The following is a 21,621-nucleotide window of genomic DNA, read 5'->3' on the forward strand; positions in this document are numbered from 1 at the left end:
TTTGAGAGTGACTCGACTGCATCATTCACAGTGCATCATGGGAGTGGGCGGTTGCTGCAGAGCTTGTTGTCATGATTCTGCTCCGTCTGCCCCTTGGTCCCTGTCTGTTTTCTCTCTGTGTGTGTTTGTGGTGTGTATGTGCACGTGGCTGAGTCTGTGTTTTCCCAGCTCTGTCCCCTCATTTCCTCTGGCCTCACCCCTAGTCTAGTCCTTGTTATGTTAATTGTCTTCACCAGTTACTTATGTGCCTTACCTGTATATATTGTGCTCCCTTTCCTCTTGTGTTTGATGTGACAAAAATGATGTGAAAACCATCCTGATCAATCATTCATACAAAACAATATAGTCATTTAACTTTTGTAAGACACTTTTAGTGTTAGAAAGGCCATATGCGAGGAGGCGTGGATGATCATGAATATTGATGTGATTCACACCTGAAGAGACAAAGACCCCTTCCCTGAGAGAGAATGAATGTTTGTAGCTTATTCACAAAAGTTAAAAGAAGTAATCTGACTATACATAAAGACTTTACTTAAAAACTTTAGACCTACACTACCATTTAAAAGTTTTAGATCTGTAAGATTTTTTTATGTTTTTAAAAGAAGTCTCTTCTGCTCACCAATGCTGCATTTATTTGATCCAAAATCCAGCAAAAACAGTGATATTGTGAAATATTTTTACAATTTTAAATAACTTCTACTGTCAAATGCAATTTATTCCTGTGATCAAAGCTGAATTTTCAGCATCATTACTGCAGACTTCAGTGTCACATGATCCTTCAGAAATCATTCTAATATGCTGATTTTCTAATATGGGCATATTTACAGCACATTTTACACATTTACACCCGAACAGATATTTGCAAGCACAAGCTTCATTGATGATAATGAGGCAGCATAAACACTAGTTAAAATATAATCTAAACATTCATATTATTTTTATATCATATTACATATCATATTTATATCATACAGCATACAATTTAAATACCTGCTTTTGACGAAACAACATTTAAATGTAACTAAAACTTGCCTATTAGGACATATTTCAAATTTCAATACTCTGAATACTGGCTGGCAAGTCTGGAAATAATCCAACTAGTAAAATATGTACATGTTTAAGGCATAGTTGGGGACTTTTACCATTTGCATTGATCGCCTCAGCACATTACTGTATAAATAGCACACTCTGCTGGTGGGTGTGAGCACATCCGGGATAATTAGCCAGGAGAAACTGTACATCGCTTTGTTTCATACAGATTACATTGCAGGAGAATATTTGTTTTAAATTTGAATTGTTTTATTTAAAAGTAGACATTTTAAGCTTTCTTTAGACATATGTTTCATGTTTGTGTGATAGATATTCGTGGAGATTCAGTTCATTTTTGTGACGTGTTTCAGAAAGATGCTCTCAGAGAGAGAGACGTCTGAAAGCGCACCCTGTTTATTTTCTTTATTTTACAAAAGCACAAGGTTTTGTTGTTATTGTGAGTGTACACAAATAAAAGTAGACTCTTTATAGTCTCCAATGATGTCATACACTTATCTGTATGCCCAAAAATTTATTTTAAGTTGTTTCTGCTGTTATGAGGAAAAAATCCAGCAGGATACACCGGCGCGTCCGTCGACCCCAGAGGGGTTCTCATTCTTGACCCAGCAGGAATGAGTTTTACTTTTTGTTCACTACTTCTCACACAACACAGAACCAAGCAAGCCAGGAAGCTCTTCAAACTCCAGCAGAAGGACAAGTCAGTGAGGGGGTATGCATTGGAGTTTTTGGTGCTGTTCTTGGGTCTGGGTCACAATCAGGCCAGCCTTATTCAACTTTTTAGGGCTGGTCTGAATGATCCCATCACATCTTGTGTCCCAGAGACGGGTGAAGGAGGAAGTCTTGCCGCTACCATCAAGTTGGCCATTAAATGGAATGAGTTCGTCTCAGCCTGTGTCTGTGAGGACTTCCTTCATCCCAGCACGAGGTCAACAATACTCCCTCACCGGCAGCGGACGCTGTTGACCACAAAGAGGCGGAGGAGCCCGTGGCTCTTTCTATCCTTAAGAGGAAGAGGAGGAGGAGCAGGAAAAGGAGAGGGTTCCATGCGTCGGGTCTGAGCCTGCTGCAGCTCGCTACGAGGGGTTGGAATGCAATGCAGCTCCCCTGAAGGCTGCTGGTTTTCCATCTACCATTTCAGCAGCCACCACTGCTCATTATGAATCCTCGTCAGTGGCCGCCGCCCAGCCTGACCCCACACTTGCGGCCGCCACCCAGATTGGTCTTGAGCCCATGGCCATCGGCCAGTTTGTCCAGTTCCCTGTAGCCATTGACAAGCCTGTCCAGTTCCCTATAGCTTTCGATGAGTCTGTCCTGTCCCAGCAGCCACCGTCCAGTTCCCTGTGGTTGCTGCCCAGTCTGTCTAGTTCCTTTTGGCTGTCGACAAATCCGTCCTGTCCCCAGTGGCCACCATCCAGATGAACCCCTCACTAGTGGACACTGCTCGGTCTGACCCCTCACCTGCAGCTGCAATTCAGTCCGTTCAGCTGTCAGCGGCTATGGTCCAAACTGACCCCTGTCCAGTGGCCGCCACCCAAACTGACCCCTGTCCAGTGGTCATTACCCAGACAGACCACTGTCCAGTGGCCACCGGTCAGTTGATCCAGTCTCCTGCATCTGTAACTCAAACTGTCCAGTACCCTGCGGACACCACCAAGACTTGTCCCGAGTCCACAGCCGTCACCCAGTCTGACCCCACGCCAACAGCCGCCAGACTGGTCTCAAGCCCGTGGCCATTGCCCAGTTTGTCCAGTTCCCTGTGGCAGTCAACAAGGTTTTGCAATTCCCTATGGCCATCGACGAGCCTGTCCAGTTCCCCGTGGCCGTTGATGAGTCTGTCCTGTCCAGCAGCTGCCACTGACCCCAACTGCCCAGTGGTCGAGGATTATCTGGTGCTGAACCCAGTGGCTCAGACCTCCAGTTCTGCCCTGGCCTCCTGGTCCATCCAGGCCTCTGGGTTCTCTTCTGGCTCTGTCCTGGCCATCTGGTCCATCCCAGTCTCTTGGTTCTCCTCCGGTTCTGCCCTGGCCTCCTGGTCCTCCCTGGTCTCCTGGTCAACCCTGGTCTCTGTGCTCCCCTCAAGTTTTTCCCTGATCCCCTTGTCTGCCTGGCCTCTCAGGTTCCCTGCCCAGACCATCCCCCTGGTCTCCCCCACCCATTCTCCCTGGTCTGTCATCTGCCCCTCGGCCTGGACCATTTAATTCCCCTGGTCTCCCCCACCCACCCCCTCCTTGATCAGTTTTCTGCCCTCCTGGTCCCCTGTCCACTTCTTGGTCCAGTCCATCATGCTCTTGCTCTGTCTGCCCCTTGGTCCCTGTCTGTTTTCTGTCTGTGTGTGTTTGTGGTGTGTTTGTGCATGTGGCTGAGTCTGTGTTTTTAATAACATTACTGTGTAATTTAACTATTTCTGTTACAAAAACATCAGATAAATATGTCTTACAATTTCACTCTTCATTCCAGTCCACTTAAGGATATTATTCATTCTCTTTATGAGAAAATGTTGCCAAAAAATTCGTTGTTCACAACAATCTCTCATTCATTCCTATGGTAAGTTCTTTAAAGCTTGTCAGAGCGAGCAACGGTAACCAAGAGGGGCAGAGCTTAGTGAAGGGTCAAATGGATGTTTACTTCCGGAACCAGACTGTTGCGCTTATTATGCTCACTAAAGTTGTGATGTCAAGGAAGCCAGGTTTGTAGCCTTTTTATAGCTACCATAAAATTGCAGAAACACTTCATATCAATTCAATGGTGTGTAAATAAAGTTAGCAAAAAATGTATGTTTCCCCTCTCATTGTAAATGCAGAAATAATTTTGTGTGAACCATATTGAGTAAAACAATTGAGTACATGAAAAAAGTTGCAAAGTGGGCTTCATCAGATTTGCGGCGCTGTATAACCTGGGCAGGGCGTATCTGGAGAGGTTTGGTGTCCAGACGTCCAGCACTGAGCCAGAGCGGTGAGTCAGTGTTGAACAGAAGGTTATTCATTTAGACAGAAAGCAAACTTTTATTAACAACATGTTTCAATTATGCACCTTTCAGAAGTAAATGTCAAAAAAAGAGCTTGTTTGAAGAGCAAAAAGTTGTTATAACTCTTTTACTGTATATTGTGTGTTGTGTCATAAGCTCTGGATCCTGGAAGCTGATGATGGAAACCCAAACACGAGTGTGAAAACTCAATCCGCCCTGGGCATGTTTTACTGCAGATCTGAAATGCTTAATCTCAGAAAGGTCCATGACAGACAGTCTATCTCTATGTCTGTCTGTCTATTTGTCCTTCCGTCCATCCATTTATAACCTTTAAAAAAGTTATTATTAGCCTTGAAGTTTTACGTTTCAGGCAAAGTTTTGTCAAGACAACACTCAAAGTTTGTCTTGACTGACTTTCTTTTTAAATTGTTCTCTTTGTAGAGGATAGATTAGTCTTCCCAATAAATTTTACATGTAGCCTTTTCTGGGGAAAAAAATTCCATTTAGAGATCATGTGTGAACAGAACCCATTGGGAAATCTGATAAATCAGCTTTGGGAATGTCCAGCTCTGTCAGTTTACAATGAGAAGTTGTAACTGGCAGGACTTCGGTCTGATTTCTCCAGCCTTACTACTCTCCTCAGTTCTTACACCAATTATCTATGATTTTGGAGTTTTATTCAATACAGAACTCAATTAACTCTCACCTGCGTTTGAGTCCTTACAGACCATTGACAGTAACATTAAGTTCCTTTTTGATGCTGTATTTGAACAAACTATAAGATTAACAGTTTGAGCATGTACAAGCCAGAGGTCAGGATGTGCTGACAAAAGAAGTGTGCTTTGGGCCATTCAGAAAGTTCTCATGGAGCTGAAGTTCTTACACCATGCTGTTTGAAGCCTGTGGCTCTGGAGTAAAAAAAACATTGTCAAATTCGAGCAGTTCAAGAGCTTGAAATTTTACATTTAGTCATTTAGCAAACACTTTTATCCAAAGCAACTTACAAATGAGGAACATGGTAAGCAATTTTTTCATACCATACAAAGTTCAACAATATCTGCAGTGTTGTACTGCCAAGTACTCAAGGTGGCTGGAGTAGTATAGTCGCTAGCACAGAAGAAAGAGACAGAGAAGGATTTTTTTTTTTTTTTTTTTTTGTACAGTAAGTGCAAGTTAAGTTCAATAGTAAGTGCAATTAGTGTGGATTGGTTAAGTGCTCATGGAACAGATGTGTTTTCAGCTGGTTCTTGAATATTGAAATGGTATCAACAGATCGTGTGAAGGTGGGAAGCTCCACAAAACGGCGCTGCGATGTGCCGAAGGAGGCAGCGATATGCAGAAATGGACAGCGACACCCCCCAACTCAATTTCTCTTCCCAGTCCACCCCTGTCTAGGTGTGATGTATCTGTATGGTCATGGAGTGCAGAGGGATCCAGAAGCTGCTCTGTCCTGCCTGAAGGAGGCAGCAGAGAGTGGAAATGTGTACACATAGGGCCACCTGACAGCCTGTTACTACCACAGGAAACTACTCGAGAGAAGCTGCCCTGGGGGAAAGGTTCAACAGAACGTGTATTCAACTAGTTTATAGGATAGAAGTTGTTATATTTTCAAACTTCTAACTCCTTTCTGCATCCACCATACTCTTTCTTTTTTTCTTTCTTTCATCCATGTCTATTTGTCTATCTGTGATCAAACCACAATGGTGGTTATTAAGATCTATATGGTAACACTTTATATTAATGTTCCCTTTGTTAAGGGATTATACAGGGGTTCAATAGCTGCTTTTCTACTATCAGGCCAGTGTGAGCCAGGACTATCAACTGGCCAGCCGGGGCCAATAGCCTTGGACCTTGAGCCACGTGACCAAAATCGATCTGCGTTCCCACCATCTGGCAACTAGCCCAATATATCCAAAGGATATATTATATCTTTTGTAACCATTAGCTAGCTAGCAAGATAGTTAGTGTTAGTGTTGACAACTTACCGAGTGTAACTGCTATGGTGTCCCTAATGATCTCTCCACTAACAGTGGGATGATATCCCAGCACACCGTCCATGATCTTGAACCATGCAAGTTCTTTCTTTGGGCACCGCTTTGTCCTTTATGTGTTTTGATGTATTTGTACTGTACTCGCAATTTTTTACATTTTGTATGCTGGATACACAATCTAGCAAGTTCAGCTAAACTTCACCTTTGACATTGACTCCACCTCAGTCCCCAGTAGGTGTTGTTTGGCCCAAGGCCATTGGCCCAGAGAAAGCCCTGATGAGGCCTGATGAAGCCCTTGAAGTGACAGTGGAAATGCAACTAGCCCTGGCACACACTAGCATGCCCTCATTTGGCCCGACAGTGGAAATGCGGCTATTAATGACTAATAAGTCATTTACAAAAGCATTATAAATCACTGATATGCAGTTATAATAACATGAATAGCAAGGGTTGACTTTCACTTTGAGCATTTTAACTTGCATGTTATAAATGCTTAATAATTATACTTGTTCATAATTAAATTAAAGGTGGGGTAAGCGATTCCTGAGAAAGACTGTTGATATTCGAACTCAACAGCCAAACAAACACACCCCTCCATTCAGTGCTCCTTCAGAAGCTCCGCCCCTCCAAATTCATGCACACACAATAGTGTTGTGTGGATCGGTCCGATCCACTTTGTTTATTTTCCCATTTACAGAGGCAGGGTTGAATACAAACACTGGATTTTTTTTTTCAGCATGCACAGAATGGACAGCTAGAGGGCCATGAAGAGATATTCGCGGAATTTGACAAAAAGTGTATTGGATTAAAATGACTTACTTCACCTTTAATCAAAAACATAAAACGCCATATTTCATGATATGTGTCACTATGCAGAAAAAAATAGACTATTATAGTGAAATTAAAATGAGGGATTATGTCATTTTGCTACAGTCCAGTTTGCGTGTACATTCATTAAACCATACTGAACTTATGTACATACTGTAGGTTTCTATGTTAGTTACTCCTTAATAAATGCTTCACAGGTATCCACTTTACATTAAGGTAAATTTTCAAGGTTAAATAATGTTAAATAAGTGTTATTAAGCATGTATAACGTAGTAAAAATGACTCACTATTGGTATATATTGCATAAAAGTCACCTTTTCATGCATGTTGTTATAACTGCAAATCAATGATTTATATATATATATATACATATTATGTGTATTTGTAATTAATTATTAGTCAATAATGAACCCTTTTATAAACTCTTAATAATGGGAACATTAATGTTGTGATATCAAATATACATAAAATATCCTCAATTAAAGGGGATGTTCTTATTAAAATATCAACCAGAAATTGTTGGGTCTAGTCAAACAGAATTAAATAACACTGTTCTGTATTACATATTTTACATTAAACTTACTGGCTTTAATGGTTTGAACTGCAGGGTGTGCAAATACAAGGACATCAGTGCTATAGCATGACACACAAGACTGTCTGGAGGAGTATATCTGGAAGGGTATCAGCATAGCCATGTTCTGCTATGCACGCTGCCTTCAACTGGGCGGAGGCGTGTCGCAGAACAAAGAGACAGCACAGAAATACTTCACACAGGTACTGTCCCCCACCATGAAATACAACTGATGATTAATTATAAATGTTCCAGGTTAGTGGCATCAAATTTGTGAAAGGTACTTAGAAGCAAGTAAACTAGATATCCACAAGCAGAACTGTACTGTATGTTGCACTTTATTGAGTTATGTCTGTGAAATAATCTGATCTTATTACTTTTGGATAGTGAGAAATTCTGATCACAGCCATGGCATGTTTTTTTCACGCCATTCTATTATTGTGATATCCCCTAAATGACAAGTAAAAAACAAATCGAACTGTGGTTGGTTGCTTTATATGTCAGTCAGACAGTCTCTTCTTGTCTAAGTGGGCAGTTCTTGCCCAAAGTAAGCTGCAATGAGGACCAGACTTTATGTTGATAAGTCAAAATTCTGACTTCACGAGACTAAGCAAACACTGGCTTCATTCAACCTCTCTGGTCAAGTGACTGCAGTACACAAAATTCGCAGACATGTCTAAGAGTTTCTGCAAATCTGATGGCAAATGTAAAAGCAGCCATGGACTTTATTCAGACTAGCACACGATTTAATTTTTGACAGGAATAAAAATTAGGTTTTGAAGGGTTTGGCTTATACTCTTAAAGAAAGAAATAGCTTTATGGCTGAACTTGATTCAGTCATAGTTCAACGTGTTTGAAATTATTATTATTATTATATTATTTTACTTAAAATTACTATGTAATCTCAATACAAACACTTTGTGTGGAAAGTATATAGTTGAATTGGGTAAACCCAACAAAATTAGAAAAATCAATCTATTTTATTTCTTAATTTACTAACTAGTGAAAGTGAATTCATCAATGCTACATTGAACACCATAGAAAGTATTTGTGTAGTCCCAACTCAAATGGATTGAGTAAACTTCCATTTTACAAATTTAAATAGATAGAACGCAAGGAAATCAAGTTGTGACAAAATGTTCATTTTTCATTTTTAGTTCATTTTAAGTAAACTGAACAAGCAGCAAAAAAAAAAAAAAAAATAAAAATAGTTTTTTGTCTATTCAGTGTGTTGTGCTGCTGTTTTTACATTGGTGTTGATCGTTTAGCTGACGAAACATTGGAAATATATCTTTTAAAATAAATTTTTGTAGATACAAAATTCCAGAAAACACGAGTTGTGAAAATTCGATGTGATCTAAAACTTTAAACAGCTTTACACAATGTATTCCATATTACGGACGCAAAAAGGTGTTTGATGTGATCGACCCATACTCATGGCATCGTTTACATCTACGTCAAAAATTCTAAATGACGTCTATCCTAACTAAGGTCTATTTGTTAAGTTTGTGTTCTCTCTCTCTTTCTGTTTTTGTCAGGCTGCCGAGATATACAAAGTGATGTACAAAGAGCTGCAAATGGACATTGTATATGAAAGGATTTAAACAAAAACAGCAATTCTCATCAGTAAAGTTCAGGAGCCATGCTGGATACAGTCTGTCTGTTAAACTGAACTCAAAATCAGGACACAACAAGACTTTACATTAAGGTGTTGTATAATTATAATCCCTGTCCTAATGCTGATGAATATTTCATGTCATTGTAAATTTACTATTTTTGTGTTTGCCTTCATTATAAAAAAATTGAACATATCACCTTCCCTTCCCTTGGGTAAATATCACAAAATCTTCCCTATCAAAAAGTGTCTGGGTCCTATCTCATCCCAAAATCAATATAAAAAAATGCATTATACATAAAGAAAATGAGGCCTTTCTTATGACCATTGAGAGGTTTTGTTGCATTTTATTACATGTTGTTTTGTTGAATTGTTACCATTTGTATCTTAATGTGATATGAAAAAACATTCTTTGTAAAGTAATGCAAAAAAAGAAAAAAAGAAAAGAAAAAAGTATAATAAAGCACAAAGTATTTGGATACTTTAGGCACACTTAAAAATGTGTGAATAATTTAATATTGCATCATATGATAAATGTAAAATGAAGTGAAAAATAAAAAGCAAAGTGAAGCTCTAGCATCATTTGTTTGCAGATGCCAGTTGTTTTTATATTTTTGTTATCTAATGCAATGCTATTCTATATATTTGAAGTACAATTATAAGTATACATATGTATACTTCTATATTACACATTGCATTTACATGCATACTATAATATAGTAATGAGAAACGTGTAATGTGATTAAAGGGATAGTTCACCCAAAGGAAAATGTAGAAAAAAAAAAACATTGTAGGTCCATACAATGCAAGTGAATGTTGACCAAAACTTTGCAGCTCCAAAAAGCACATAAAGGCAGCATGAAAGTAATCCATAAGACTCCAGTGGATTAATCAATGTCTTCTGAAGCAATCCAATCGGTTTTAGTTGAAAACAGACCAAAATGTAACTTCTTTTTCACTGAGCATCTTGTCATTGCAGTATCTAGGCATGATTGCGCTTTCAAGCTTGATTACAATTCTAGTGCTTGATGTATGCGCAGAGCGATAGATGCCGCTATAGGAAGTGTAATCGAGCTTAAAATCATGATCACCAAGGAGACTGCTGATGTCAATATTTATGATAAAAAAATATGTCAAAATACATTTGCAATATTTTAGTCTGTTCTCACCCAAAACCGATTTGATCACTTTAGAAGAAATGGATTAAACCACTGGAGTCTTATGGATTATTATTTATGCACTTTTTATAGCTTCAAAGTTTAGAACACAGTTCACTTGCATTGTATGGACTTACAGAGCTGAAATATTCTAAAAATCTTCTCTTGTGTTCTTCAGATGAAAGTCATACACATCTGTGATGGCATAAGGGTGAGTAAATGATGAGAGAATTTTCATTTATGGGTGAACTATACCTTTCATTGTTGTGAAAATGTCACAATGCATACAAATCTTAATGGTCCTAAAAAATCAACAAAAAAAAAAACAAAAACAAAAAAATCACTATTTTCTAAATGAATTTAATATTTAATTACAGATATGTTTTCAAATATTTTCATTTTGAAGGTAAAGACCACATTCTGTGGAAAAAGGGGATTTAACATTTTTATTATTATTATTATTTTACCAATTTAAATATTTCACACTTGTACTGTCTGTAAATTGAAGACATGACATGTGACACATCGTATTTTGCGATTTATTGCTTATAAATGCTCTAGTCTATTTTTGGTAAAAATAAAAATCTATAATAATAATAATAATAATAATAATATCACAAACAAAACCGTCACAATAACTGTACATGACATATTGCACGATTAAAAGCCTTCATAGTGATCACAATAAGGAGATTCTTTTTACAGATATATAACACTCATTCCACTGTTCTTCACATTATAGAGCACACCAAGCCAAACAAATCCTCCAGAAGAAAGAAAATAAGAGAAAAAGAATCAGAACATGGCAGCTGGCAGTAAGTTGGCCTGTTCATCCAATCCCACAAGAGAAAAACACAAGAACAGATTAAAACACAAACATACTCATGTTGTTTCTGAAGTCTTGATGCTTCCTAGATCCAGCACTACAGAGTCAAGAGTTTCAGTAATAAAACAACAGAAAAATCCTTCCAGCATGTTAGAGAGAAATGAGACATTTTTTGTTGTGTGTGATGTTATTCAGGCTTGTATGGCCTCTACGCTCAGCTCAGGGTACAGTTCTTTAAGAAGCATCTCCAACATGATCTGGAAAAGAAATAAAACAGAAAAGGATATCAATATATATATACACATTGTCTCCATCTTCTCCAATCCACCATTAGAGGGTGCTACAGTATAACATTTGAATGGAACAATCTTGAAAACCTTTACAGGATCATAACATAAATTGTTAAAAGCAGTAACTTTTAAAACAATTAACTGTATACACAACATAACTGCATTTCCTGAAGGAAACAGCAGTGTTAAAGTTAGGCTTAGATTATGTGTCAATGAAATGCTACATCAGAGCAGCTTCGCTGTAGTCATGTCCTGGGGTGTAGATTCCAGGGGGCATGGGGGAGTGGATAGGTAACCCCCCAATAATCAAAACAAGTATGTACAGTTAGTATCCATCCACTGTCGCGCAATGTGACTGATGCATCAAGTGTAGACTTCCATTGATTATAATGGGAGTGATTTGCTTTTAATGCGACGCAACACAACAATACAGTAAATGGTAAAACACATGCAAGGAATATTAAATCAATCCCAATTCACTATGCGAATCAATGTAAGAAGACCAATTGCAGTTCAGTATGCAAATCTTACAATTATGTCATCAGCATCAATTAAATTTCACTTAACATTAAATTTTAAGTCAATGGCATATTTTTAATCTTCAATCTTTAATGCTTTAATAGGTATAAAGTTTATAGGATATAAAAATATCACACCTCAGCCCATCTGAGACTGAAATCTTCAAAACATAATTTGAATAAAGTCTGTATGCTAGGCGGTTCGGGCTGAATTAAATACTGATGTTTAACCCTTTAAGCTCTGAAAAAGTTTTTAAAGATTTCCTGTTTAAGTGCAATACCCAATATTAAAGGCTTATAACTCGGCAAAAACAAAAGGAGGGTCAAGTGTTTGGTATCATCCTAAAGAAAACTTTTCAAATTTTTTAATGAAATAAATGATGATACATTCTGAGACTCTCAGCCTAAGAAACTGCTGAAAAAAATAAATAAAATAAATGTTTGGCTCTTTATTTCTTATTTTTCTGATTTGACGTTATATATCTCTGGGTGGAAATAAGGTGGCTCAGAAAACCTTTTTTTTTTTTTTTTTCAGAAAAAACAAGCTTTTGTTTTGTTCCCAATCATGTCAACTGTATTGGAGAATTCTTTTTGTGTTGATACAACAAAGCAATCCAAAGTTATTGCATTACAAAAATAATATATCACAGTGTCCAAAAACGTCTCCAAGTGTCCAAAAACCTCTCCAAACAAATAAAACACAATTGTACATAAGAACTAATTACACATGCAAACACAACAATGACTAAAGGTTTGCATAGCATGCTGACATGATTTTAGTAATGAGATATCACAGAATGAGTTTCATTCTGTGCCATTTGAGTCATCGAGTCTGTGTCATGTACTTGGTGCCATCACCTGGTGGTCATATGTAACACTGTGCTGGAGTTGCTGGAGAGGAATCTTTATGGTGTTTAAAGCTGGAGATACAGGTAAGTGAGTCTGTACACGAAGTTAAGACCAGACACAGAATGGAAGGGGAGTGAGGATTATATAGAGGGGTTGATTGATGCAATGATTGGAGGCAGGTGTAGGTGATCAGTACTCAGGAGAGTGAGAGGGTTGAGTGAAATTTGTAGGTGGGTCAGAAGGATCTGTGACATCCCCCCCCCCCACGGACCGCTCCAGAGGGACGTGCTTCCCGATGCCGTGGCTGACCCCGTCCACGTGGAGCTGGACGATCAGGATGTGCGTCGTGGAAGTTGGATTGTAGGGTTGGGTCCAGGATGTTGTCTCAAGGAATCCAAGATCTCTCTTCTGGACCATAACCTTCCCAATCTATGAAGTATTCGAGACGACCCCTGTGGCGTCAGGAGTCCAGAATGTCTCACACTGCGTAGATCGGTCCGACTTCCAAGACAAGCGGCTGGGGGGGTCGTCAACAGGATCAGGTTCTGGGGAGTGAGGAGAGAGAGAGGGGTGGTAAGGTTTTAATAGCGAGACGTGGAAGGTGGGATGTATGCTTTATTGGGGAGAGAGTTGGAGCTGGTAAGTGACTGGGTTGATCTGTCTGGTGATTGTGAAGGGACCAATGTAACGGGGACTTAGCTTTTTGCAGGGGAGATGCAGCCTGATGTCCCTTGTGGAGAGCCACACCTTCTGCCCAGGTTGGTAGGTGGGAGGAGAAGATCTTCGGGCATTGGCGTGGAATCTCTGGCAGCGCACCGCCCGTTGCAGGTGGTGGTGAGCTAAGTCCCAGACCCTCTCGCTTTCTCTGAACCAATGGTCAACTGCTGGGACGTCAGATGGTTCGCCAGACCAGGGGAAGAGAGGCGGTTGGTAACCGAGTATGCACTGGAAGGGTGTGAGGTTGGTGGAGGGTTGATGAAGGGAGTTCTGTGCATACTCGTCCCAGGACAGAAAGCGACTCCAGCAGTTCTGGCGGCGATGACAGAAGGTTCTAAGGAAACGGATTACCTCCTGAATCTTCCTCTCTGTCTGCCCATTACTCTGTGGGTGGTAACCAGATGAGAGGCTGATGGACATTCCCAAGAGAGAGAAGGCGGCTCTCCAGACTCTGGAGATGAATTGGGGACCACAGTCGGAAACGATCTCTTCAGGGATCCCATAGTTCCGAAACACATGGTCGAAGAGGTACTCTGCGGTCTCCAGAGCGGTGGGCAGACCCTTGAGGGGGATCAGTTTGCAGGCTTTGGAGAAACAGTCTATAGCTACCAGCACGCAGGTATAACCCTCAGAGGGAGGAAGATCAGTGATATAGTCAACCCCTAGATGTGACCAGGGTCGGCGAGCAATGGGCAACGGAAGGAGTTTGCCAGCCGGTAGTTGTCATGGTGTTCTGGATATAGCACATTCTGGGCATCCTTGGACAAACCTTCTGACATCTCGAACCATGTGGGGCCACCAGAACCGGTCCTGGATAAGCAAGAGGGTCCTATTGGTCCCAGGGTGGCCAGTGCCCAAGGAGGAGTGTATGGAGTCAATGAGTGTGAGACGTTGAGAGAAGGGTACATAGGTCTTGTTGGTAGGGCATCCCGACGGAGCTGGTTCAGTGGCGGAGGCTTCGCGGATGCTATCGTCCAGGGACCATTGAATGGGACTTACTATGACATGTGGGGGTAAAATGGTATGCGGTTCCTCTGAGCCTTCCTCTGGAGCAAAAGGCAGGAAAGGGCATCTGCCTTGCAGTTCTTGTCACCTGGACGATAGGAGATGGTAAATTTAAAGCGAGTGAAGAAGAGGGCCCATCTCGCCTGGTGGGGGTTTAAGCGACGAGCCTCTCTGAGATACTCGAAGTTCTTGTGGTCTGTGAGCACCAGGAATGGTTGTTGCGCTCCCTCCAGCCAATGCCGCCACTCCTCAAGGCCAGTTTAATCGCCAACAGCTCTCGGTTCCCGATGTCATAGTTCTGCTCCGTCAGGGAGAGTTTCCTGGAGAAGAAGGCACATGGATGAAGTAGTGGTGGTTTCCCCTGCTGCTGAGACAAGACTGCTCCTACGCTGTTGGTGGAGGCGTCTACCTTAACGATAAATGGTTTATTCGGATCAGGGTGTACAAGGAGTGGAGCAGAGGTGAAGGCATCCTTCAGGAGTTGGAAGGCGTGTGAAGCTTTGGAGGTCCAGGAGAGAGATTTGGGTTTGGATCGGAGAAGAGAGGTCAGCGGGGATATGAGAGTACTGTAGTTCATGATGAAGCGGCAGTAGAAGTTGGCAAATCCTAGGAACTGCTGTTACCTTCCCCTCGTCCATCCGAATGGCTTCTGAGCTGATGATGTAGCCAAGGAACTGGAGGGATTTCTGGTGGAAAGAACACTTCTCAGTCTCGAGGTACAGGTGGTATTCCCTCAGCTTTTCCAACACGAGCGCTACATGATGACGATGGTTGGTCATGTTCTGAGAGTACACCAGAATGTCATCAATGTAGACGAGGACGAATCGTTGGAGATACTCACGGAACACCTCATTTATGAAGCCTTGGTACACGGAGGGGGCATTGACCAGACTCGTAGTGGCCTGTAGGAGTCATGAAGGCTGTCTTTCACTCATCTCCCCTCTATATTTGAATGAGGTTTTAAGCACTGCGAAGGTCCAGCTTGGTGAAAACAGTGGCTCCTCTCAACAGTTCCAAGGCAGCTGGGATGAGGGGAAGTGGATACCGGAACTTAACCGTAATCCTGTTGAGGGAGCAGTAATCAATACAAGGGCATAGGCCTCCGTCCTTCTTAGCCACAAAGAAGAAACTCGAACCAGCAGGGGAAGTGGAGGTTCGGATGAAACCTTGGCTGAGAGCCTCCTTGATATAATCCTCCATGGCCTTCTGCTCAGGAATGGAAAGTGGGTACACTTTGCCATGGGGCACTGGCTCACCAGGGAGGAGGTCTATTGCACAATCCCATGGTCGATGAGGTGGTAGTTGGGAGGCACGTAAAGGACAGAAGATGTCCTGGAAGTGTGAATAACAGGAAGGGATCTCCAGAGGGGTTGTACTGGCAGGGCTCTCAATGGTGGTGGTGTTGACATTGAGAGGGGAAGAGTTTCTGATGGGCATGCAGGGTCTTTGAGTGAGTCAGTTTGGGAAGCAGGCAGGGAAACACTGAGGCCCCCATTTCAGGAGGTCACCAGAAACCCAGGAGATGACTGGAGAATGTTGTATAAGCCAGGGACGCCCTAATACGATGTCTGTGGTGGAATTCTCCAGAACCAGTAGGGTGATGTCTTCGTTATGCAGCCATCCCACTTGGAGTTTTACAGGACCCACGCAGGAGTGGATTTGAAGCTTGTGTTCGCAGGGTCATTTTTGAGTCGAGTAGTGCGGGTACTGAAAGAGAGATATCAGGAGTTGTAAGCATTACACAGGTTACTAAAGGAGAAGTACTGATCATAGTTGTGGTCAGGTGGCTCACCTGAGGACGGGGAGGTCGAGTGGGACATGCAGAGATTATGTGTCCCTTACCACCACAGTACAGGCACAGACCCTGGCTCAGCTGGCGTTGGCGCTCTACAGTGGAAAGACGAAAAGCATCCATCTGCATGGGCTCGCTGCTAGGTTCTGGAGAGTGCAGAGGGGACCTCAGTGAAGGAAAAGGCGGGGACTGCAAGGTGGGTAATTCGTTGAGGCAGCTCTTCATCCGGTTGGCTACTCTGATGAAGAATGCGCTGCAGCCCCATGGTATTGTCGTATGATAAGAGATGCAGCCGCAGCTTGGGATCGAGTCCATGGAGATAAGTGGTCAGTAGAGCGGACTCATTCCAGCCACTAAACGCTGCCAGAATGTGGAACTTTAGAGCATAGTCATTAACAGAGGACTGACCTTGACGAAGTTTGAGAAGCTGTTCAGCAGCTGATGCGTCACCCTCAGAACTTCCAAACACCTCCTTAAAGTGCTGAATGAAGCTATCAAGAGACTGTATTACTGGACTTTTCTGTTCCCAGAGTGAACTGGCTCATTGAATTGCTCTTCCAGACAGCAAGGAGGTGATGTAGGCCACCTTCGACCGCTCAGTGGGGAATCGATGCGGCTGCATCTCAAGGGCGAGCGAACATTGGAGTAGGAAACCACCGCAGTCCCCCTCCGATCCTGAGAAGGGCGCTGGATTGACCACGGGACTGGCGGAGTAGACCGGTGAAGAAATTACGGAAGTGCTGGGAGCAGGTGAAGACGAGGGATTAGCGGGTTGAGTGAGTGCACGCCGTAGTGTGTCAACCAGCTCCTGGATGGGATCTGGACCTGCTGGGTTCATGATTCTTGTTGGTCTGGTCTTCTGTAACATATACTCAGACTCGAGGATGATGTTTGTACCCAAGAAGGTGTTTATTGACACACAAACAAAGACAGCAGGTAAGTGATGGCGTGACAGTACTGGGTTGCAGTGGTGATAGTTTACGTGATGAAGACTAATACTGATAGAGATGGTGACTTTCCTTGAGGTGGAGGGTTTGCAACAACGAAGCTTGCTTTGAGAAGATGGACACTGGAGTCGCTGGAGAGGAAACATTTGGAGTAGAAGATTCGCTGGAGAGGAGAGGAATCTTTATGGTATTTAACGCTGGAGATATAGGTAAGTGAGTCTGTACACGAAGTTGATACCAGACACAAAATGGAAGGGGAGTGAGGTTTATATAGAGGGGTTGATTGAGAGGGTTGAGTGAAATTGGTAGGTGGGTCAGAAGGATCCGTGACAATATGTGTTGGTCAAGACTGAAGTTATTAATATTTTGACCAAACAAAAATTAGTATAAAGGGTTAATGCTTAGAGGTTAGGAACAAATGTTTGAGGAATATCAAGGGCTGTTATCAAGGATAAATCTAACTTCAACATGAAAGAAAGAAAAAGTAAACATGAAGACATTCACATCACATTTTATTGTGATAAATAATGTGGGGGCCACGTCCAGTGGCAGCCCTTCCTTGCATGATATACGTATTGAAGGACCCGATAGCAGTTGTGGAACACTCTTCCCACCAGACGACCGCCTCGCGCACCCCCCACCCACACCTGTCATACGATCGCGGAAAACTTCACAGGGCACCAATTTGACCAGTGCCAGCCCAGTCCATAAGATGACATATTATCGAGTGAAACATGATATGGAATGAGGAAACAAATGTAGGCCAGGACAAACACACCTTTTACAAAATTATTTTAAATGTATTTCTGATTTGTTATATCTGCTCTTTAGAAACTTGTAATGATCTCATCATTTGTCAACAGACTGCAGAGTGCAATAAATGCAATAAAAATTGCATCTCTTATTTCCACATAAAAGAATCGTTACTGGAATCGTTACTGGAGTCATTACTGGAACCGTTAAGGAATCGGAATTGTTCCTTACGATTTCCATCCCAAATGAAAGCACATGGTTACTGTATGCTTTTGTTATGTGAAAAAAAACCTGCATGAACATTCACTTATATTTAGCACCCTCTTGAGTTTGGAACAACACAAGGATGAGTAACTAATTACAGAATAAAAAAAAAATAAAGAAAAATAAAAAAAAACCCTTCAAGGAAAAATACTTGCCAACTTTTGCAAGAGGGAAACAGACAGTGTTGTGGAACCTACTTTGAAACTGTAGCTTCCCAAGTTAAAATCTACTTACAACTTAAAGTAGTTAAAGCTGCACTATGTAATAATTATTTCGTTACAATAAACAAAAGTCCATTATTGAGGAAGTGCATAAAAAATTTATTCAAACCCATCTTTGTCTCACTTTGGTAAGCATACAATTAAGATTTTATTTTAAGCTGTCGGGTCAGATTTGGCATGAAATCACAGGCTTATGCCATTCATACTTGCGTGTTTATGTCATGTCTGTGAGCACTGAGAAGGCACGGCTAATGTGTTGCGTGTCAGCTGGAGCAGCTATGGTGGTTCAATCAGTCAGCAGCAGGACAGCAGCGGCAGGACATCAGTCTCCAGATGGATTTTTAACTGTTAACTGTTTTTCTAAATTCTTTCCTTGCTTTAATGCTTGTTTTTTTTTTTTTTTTTTTTTCTGGTAGGGTTGTTGAAGCTCATATTGGCCATCATGCTTTAATGAATCAAACATTACTCAGGGGATATTGTGTTTACCAACCACAGTGTATTAATATGCTACATTTTCTCTTGAAGTTACTGTAGCATGTTTCCCAATATTCATGACTTCTGAGTATTTTATAACATTGCTTAAATTTCATGATTCCCAAAGCGTGTGTGCAGCTGTTTTTCCACTTCTACCATTAAGACTTAGAGAATAAGAATTAATGTGAATGAACTGAATAGTGTTGTCACAGTACCAAAATTTCAGTAGTCTGTTCCGATACCAGTGAAATTTCATGGTTCTCGATAGGGCTGTGTCGATACAATCAAATATTGATATTTTGTGATATTTTAATTGAATACTGTAATCAAATCAAATTATGATATTGTGATGTATCACAATATATCGAATCATGACATGTATACTGAAATACGTATTGTGAAGTGCTAGGCAATACCCAGCCCTAGTTCTCGATACCAATTTCGATACTAGAGCAAATACATGCTTATATGTTAATGTGCTATTGAACACACTCCTTTAGCCTATTTAAAGTTACATTTCAATGTAAACAATAAATTAAAAGAAACGCATGTTTCCTTCAAGTGTTTCTCAATTAAGTTTGTATCAAGTAGGGCCATGGTGAAATCTGTTGCAGTCTAATTTTTCCCAAATCCTGTTTTCCTTTTTTTTCTTCAGAATTCCATGTTTTAAAGTTTAATTTGATTTCATCATCAAACTGATGTCTAATCAAATTCATTCTTAAAACGTTTAACAAATGAAAATAGAGCAACTACTTTCCAACATATCAATTAATTTTTTAACAAACTTTTATTCAGTACAACAGCACACTTGCTTGTGATATATTGCTTAATTTGTATTATTATTAATAATATTAATATAACTACAGTGAATATTACATTTTACTACAGGTGTAATATATTTCTGTCGCAAATTCTTCAATTTCAGGCATCTAGCTTTTATTTTGAATTGTGCTTTTATTTTGAATTGTGCTTTTATTTTGATGTGAGCTTTTATTTTGACATTTGTTTTGAACTAAGCTTCACTTCTCCGTATTAACAGTTTGCTACAATGCCCAGTGTGATCATTAAAGTGCACGTTGTGATTTAATTATAAAAATATATCGTTTACATGTACTGTACGCTCCACAGTGGATTAGTGCTCTGCTTTGTCATCACATACAGCGCAAATGATTCTCAATGTCTGTGGAGTTTCTAGTGTATTCATTTAAAGCACACAGCTCATACAGACTAAGATTGCAGCCTTTCACGGTTTAATAATCACACTAGGACATATCACGATTTTAATTTGATTAATTGTGCATTTCTATGTAAAAGGAGTAACAGAGCACATGCTCAAATAAGCGTGTGAGCATTTGGTAGAAGTCGTGTATCAGTCAGACAGCATGCTGGGACCGAATTAAGCCGGTGCTCGGTACACTGCACAAACACTGGTATCGTTACATCTTTTTTTATTTCAGTATCAGTAAAGTACAGGTACTTTTGACATCACTAAAACTAAAATAATAATTTCCTTTGGCACAAGCCCCGTCCACTTGAACTGTCAGATTCTGCCAGAAGACGATGACAGCAGGGGAGAGGAGCTTACCCCAAAAGGACATTAGAACCTTATATACAACCTATACCCCCCAGAAGAAGAATAAAACCAATTTAATTCAACTCAAAACAACAAACCAGGGCCCGTATTCACAAAAAAATCTTAAGGCAAAAAGAAGCTCCTAACTCATCTTAATAATTAGGGGCATGTTACCCCTACATTTTTCATTTAAGGGTTATTCATGGAGCATTTTAACACTAAAAGTGCAGTTGAAGTCAGAAGTTTACATACACTTAGGCTGAAGTCATTAAAACTCATTTTTTTAACCACTCTAAGATTTAATATTAGCAAACAATTCTGTAGCTCCTAAACCTACAACAACTTAGAAGGACTCCTGAAGACTCCTAAATCCCTAAGAGTGAATCACAAACGATCCAAAGCATGGCTGCTGTCATCAGTACACGCCGCAATGGAGTAAAAGTATTAGAATATTATTATGACATTGATCTTTCAAAAGGTATTGCAATTAAGTCAATGTATTTATATACTTTAATATTATTATATTGACATTGACCATTCGCCTGAATCGCGTGGGTGTTTCATTACTGTAAACTTAGGGATGCAATTACCTCTCCCACAAATCAAAACAACCCAATTACACCGGAGATAAATGTAACTGCGTAGCACAGATGAATTGGGAATTTTTGTCATCCATCAGCAGAATTATTTATCAAACTATGAATGCCCTATCCAGACCACACCTAATTCAAACTATGAATGCCCTATCCAGACCACACTGATCATGGTCTAAAACTCTGCAATAAATTGAATGGCATCTATGCTAATATTATTCTATCCCTGTCTCAACCTCGGGACTCCTATCCTGAGGTCACCAGAACAGGCTGGATCCAGCTCCATTCCTGCTTCGTGTTGGACTCCACTGCTACGTGTCTCTGAGTGATGACGACTAAATGCAGCCGGTGCCAGCCAAACATCACTTCAGTCTATTACGATGGACTTCAGAGGATGACCTGATGCTAGCTCCAACCATAAGACATGGGATACGTCATATGCCATTGCCTGAACCTTTTACTTAGGATAGACCTTTAACTTCCAGTAAGTGCAATGCACCTCACTGATCTCTGCCTGCATCACCTCGGTTTAATGATGGACTACACTCTTAAATTGGAATACATAGACTATCAATTAATTGCCAACAAAACCCTTCATCAGCCAACTAACAAGGACAACTGC

At 40.7% G+C, this 21,621-nt stretch overlaps 1 protein-coding gene across 3 annotated transcripts in view; it reads right to left on the reverse strand.

Moving 5' to 3' along the window:
- Window positions 1-8,925: 8,925 nt before the first annotated feature.
- Window positions 8,926-21,621, reverse strand: part of LOC127413305 (sorting nexin-25-like) — a 149,729-nt gene continuing 137,033 nt past the window's right edge. For 2 of the 3 annotated variants that reach the window (XM_051650322.1, XM_051650321.1), the window contains one exon: window positions 8,926-11,260. In XM_051650322.1, the coding sequence (XP_051506282.1) occupies window positions 11,238-11,260 (23 nt within the window). In that variant the 3' untranslated portion in view covers window positions 8,926-11,237. The remainder of the gene's footprint in view (window positions 11,261-21,621) is intronic. The other variant, XR_007892568.1, reaches the window with a different exon arrangement.

This window comes from Myxocyprinus asiaticus, chromosome 22 (assembly GCF_019703515.2).
Source record: "Myxocyprinus asiaticus isolate MX2 ecotype Aquarium Trade chromosome 22, UBuf_Myxa_2, whole genome shotgun sequence".
NCBI lineage: Eukaryota > Metazoa > Chordata > Actinopteri > Cypriniformes > Catostomidae > Myxocyprinus > Myxocyprinus asiaticus.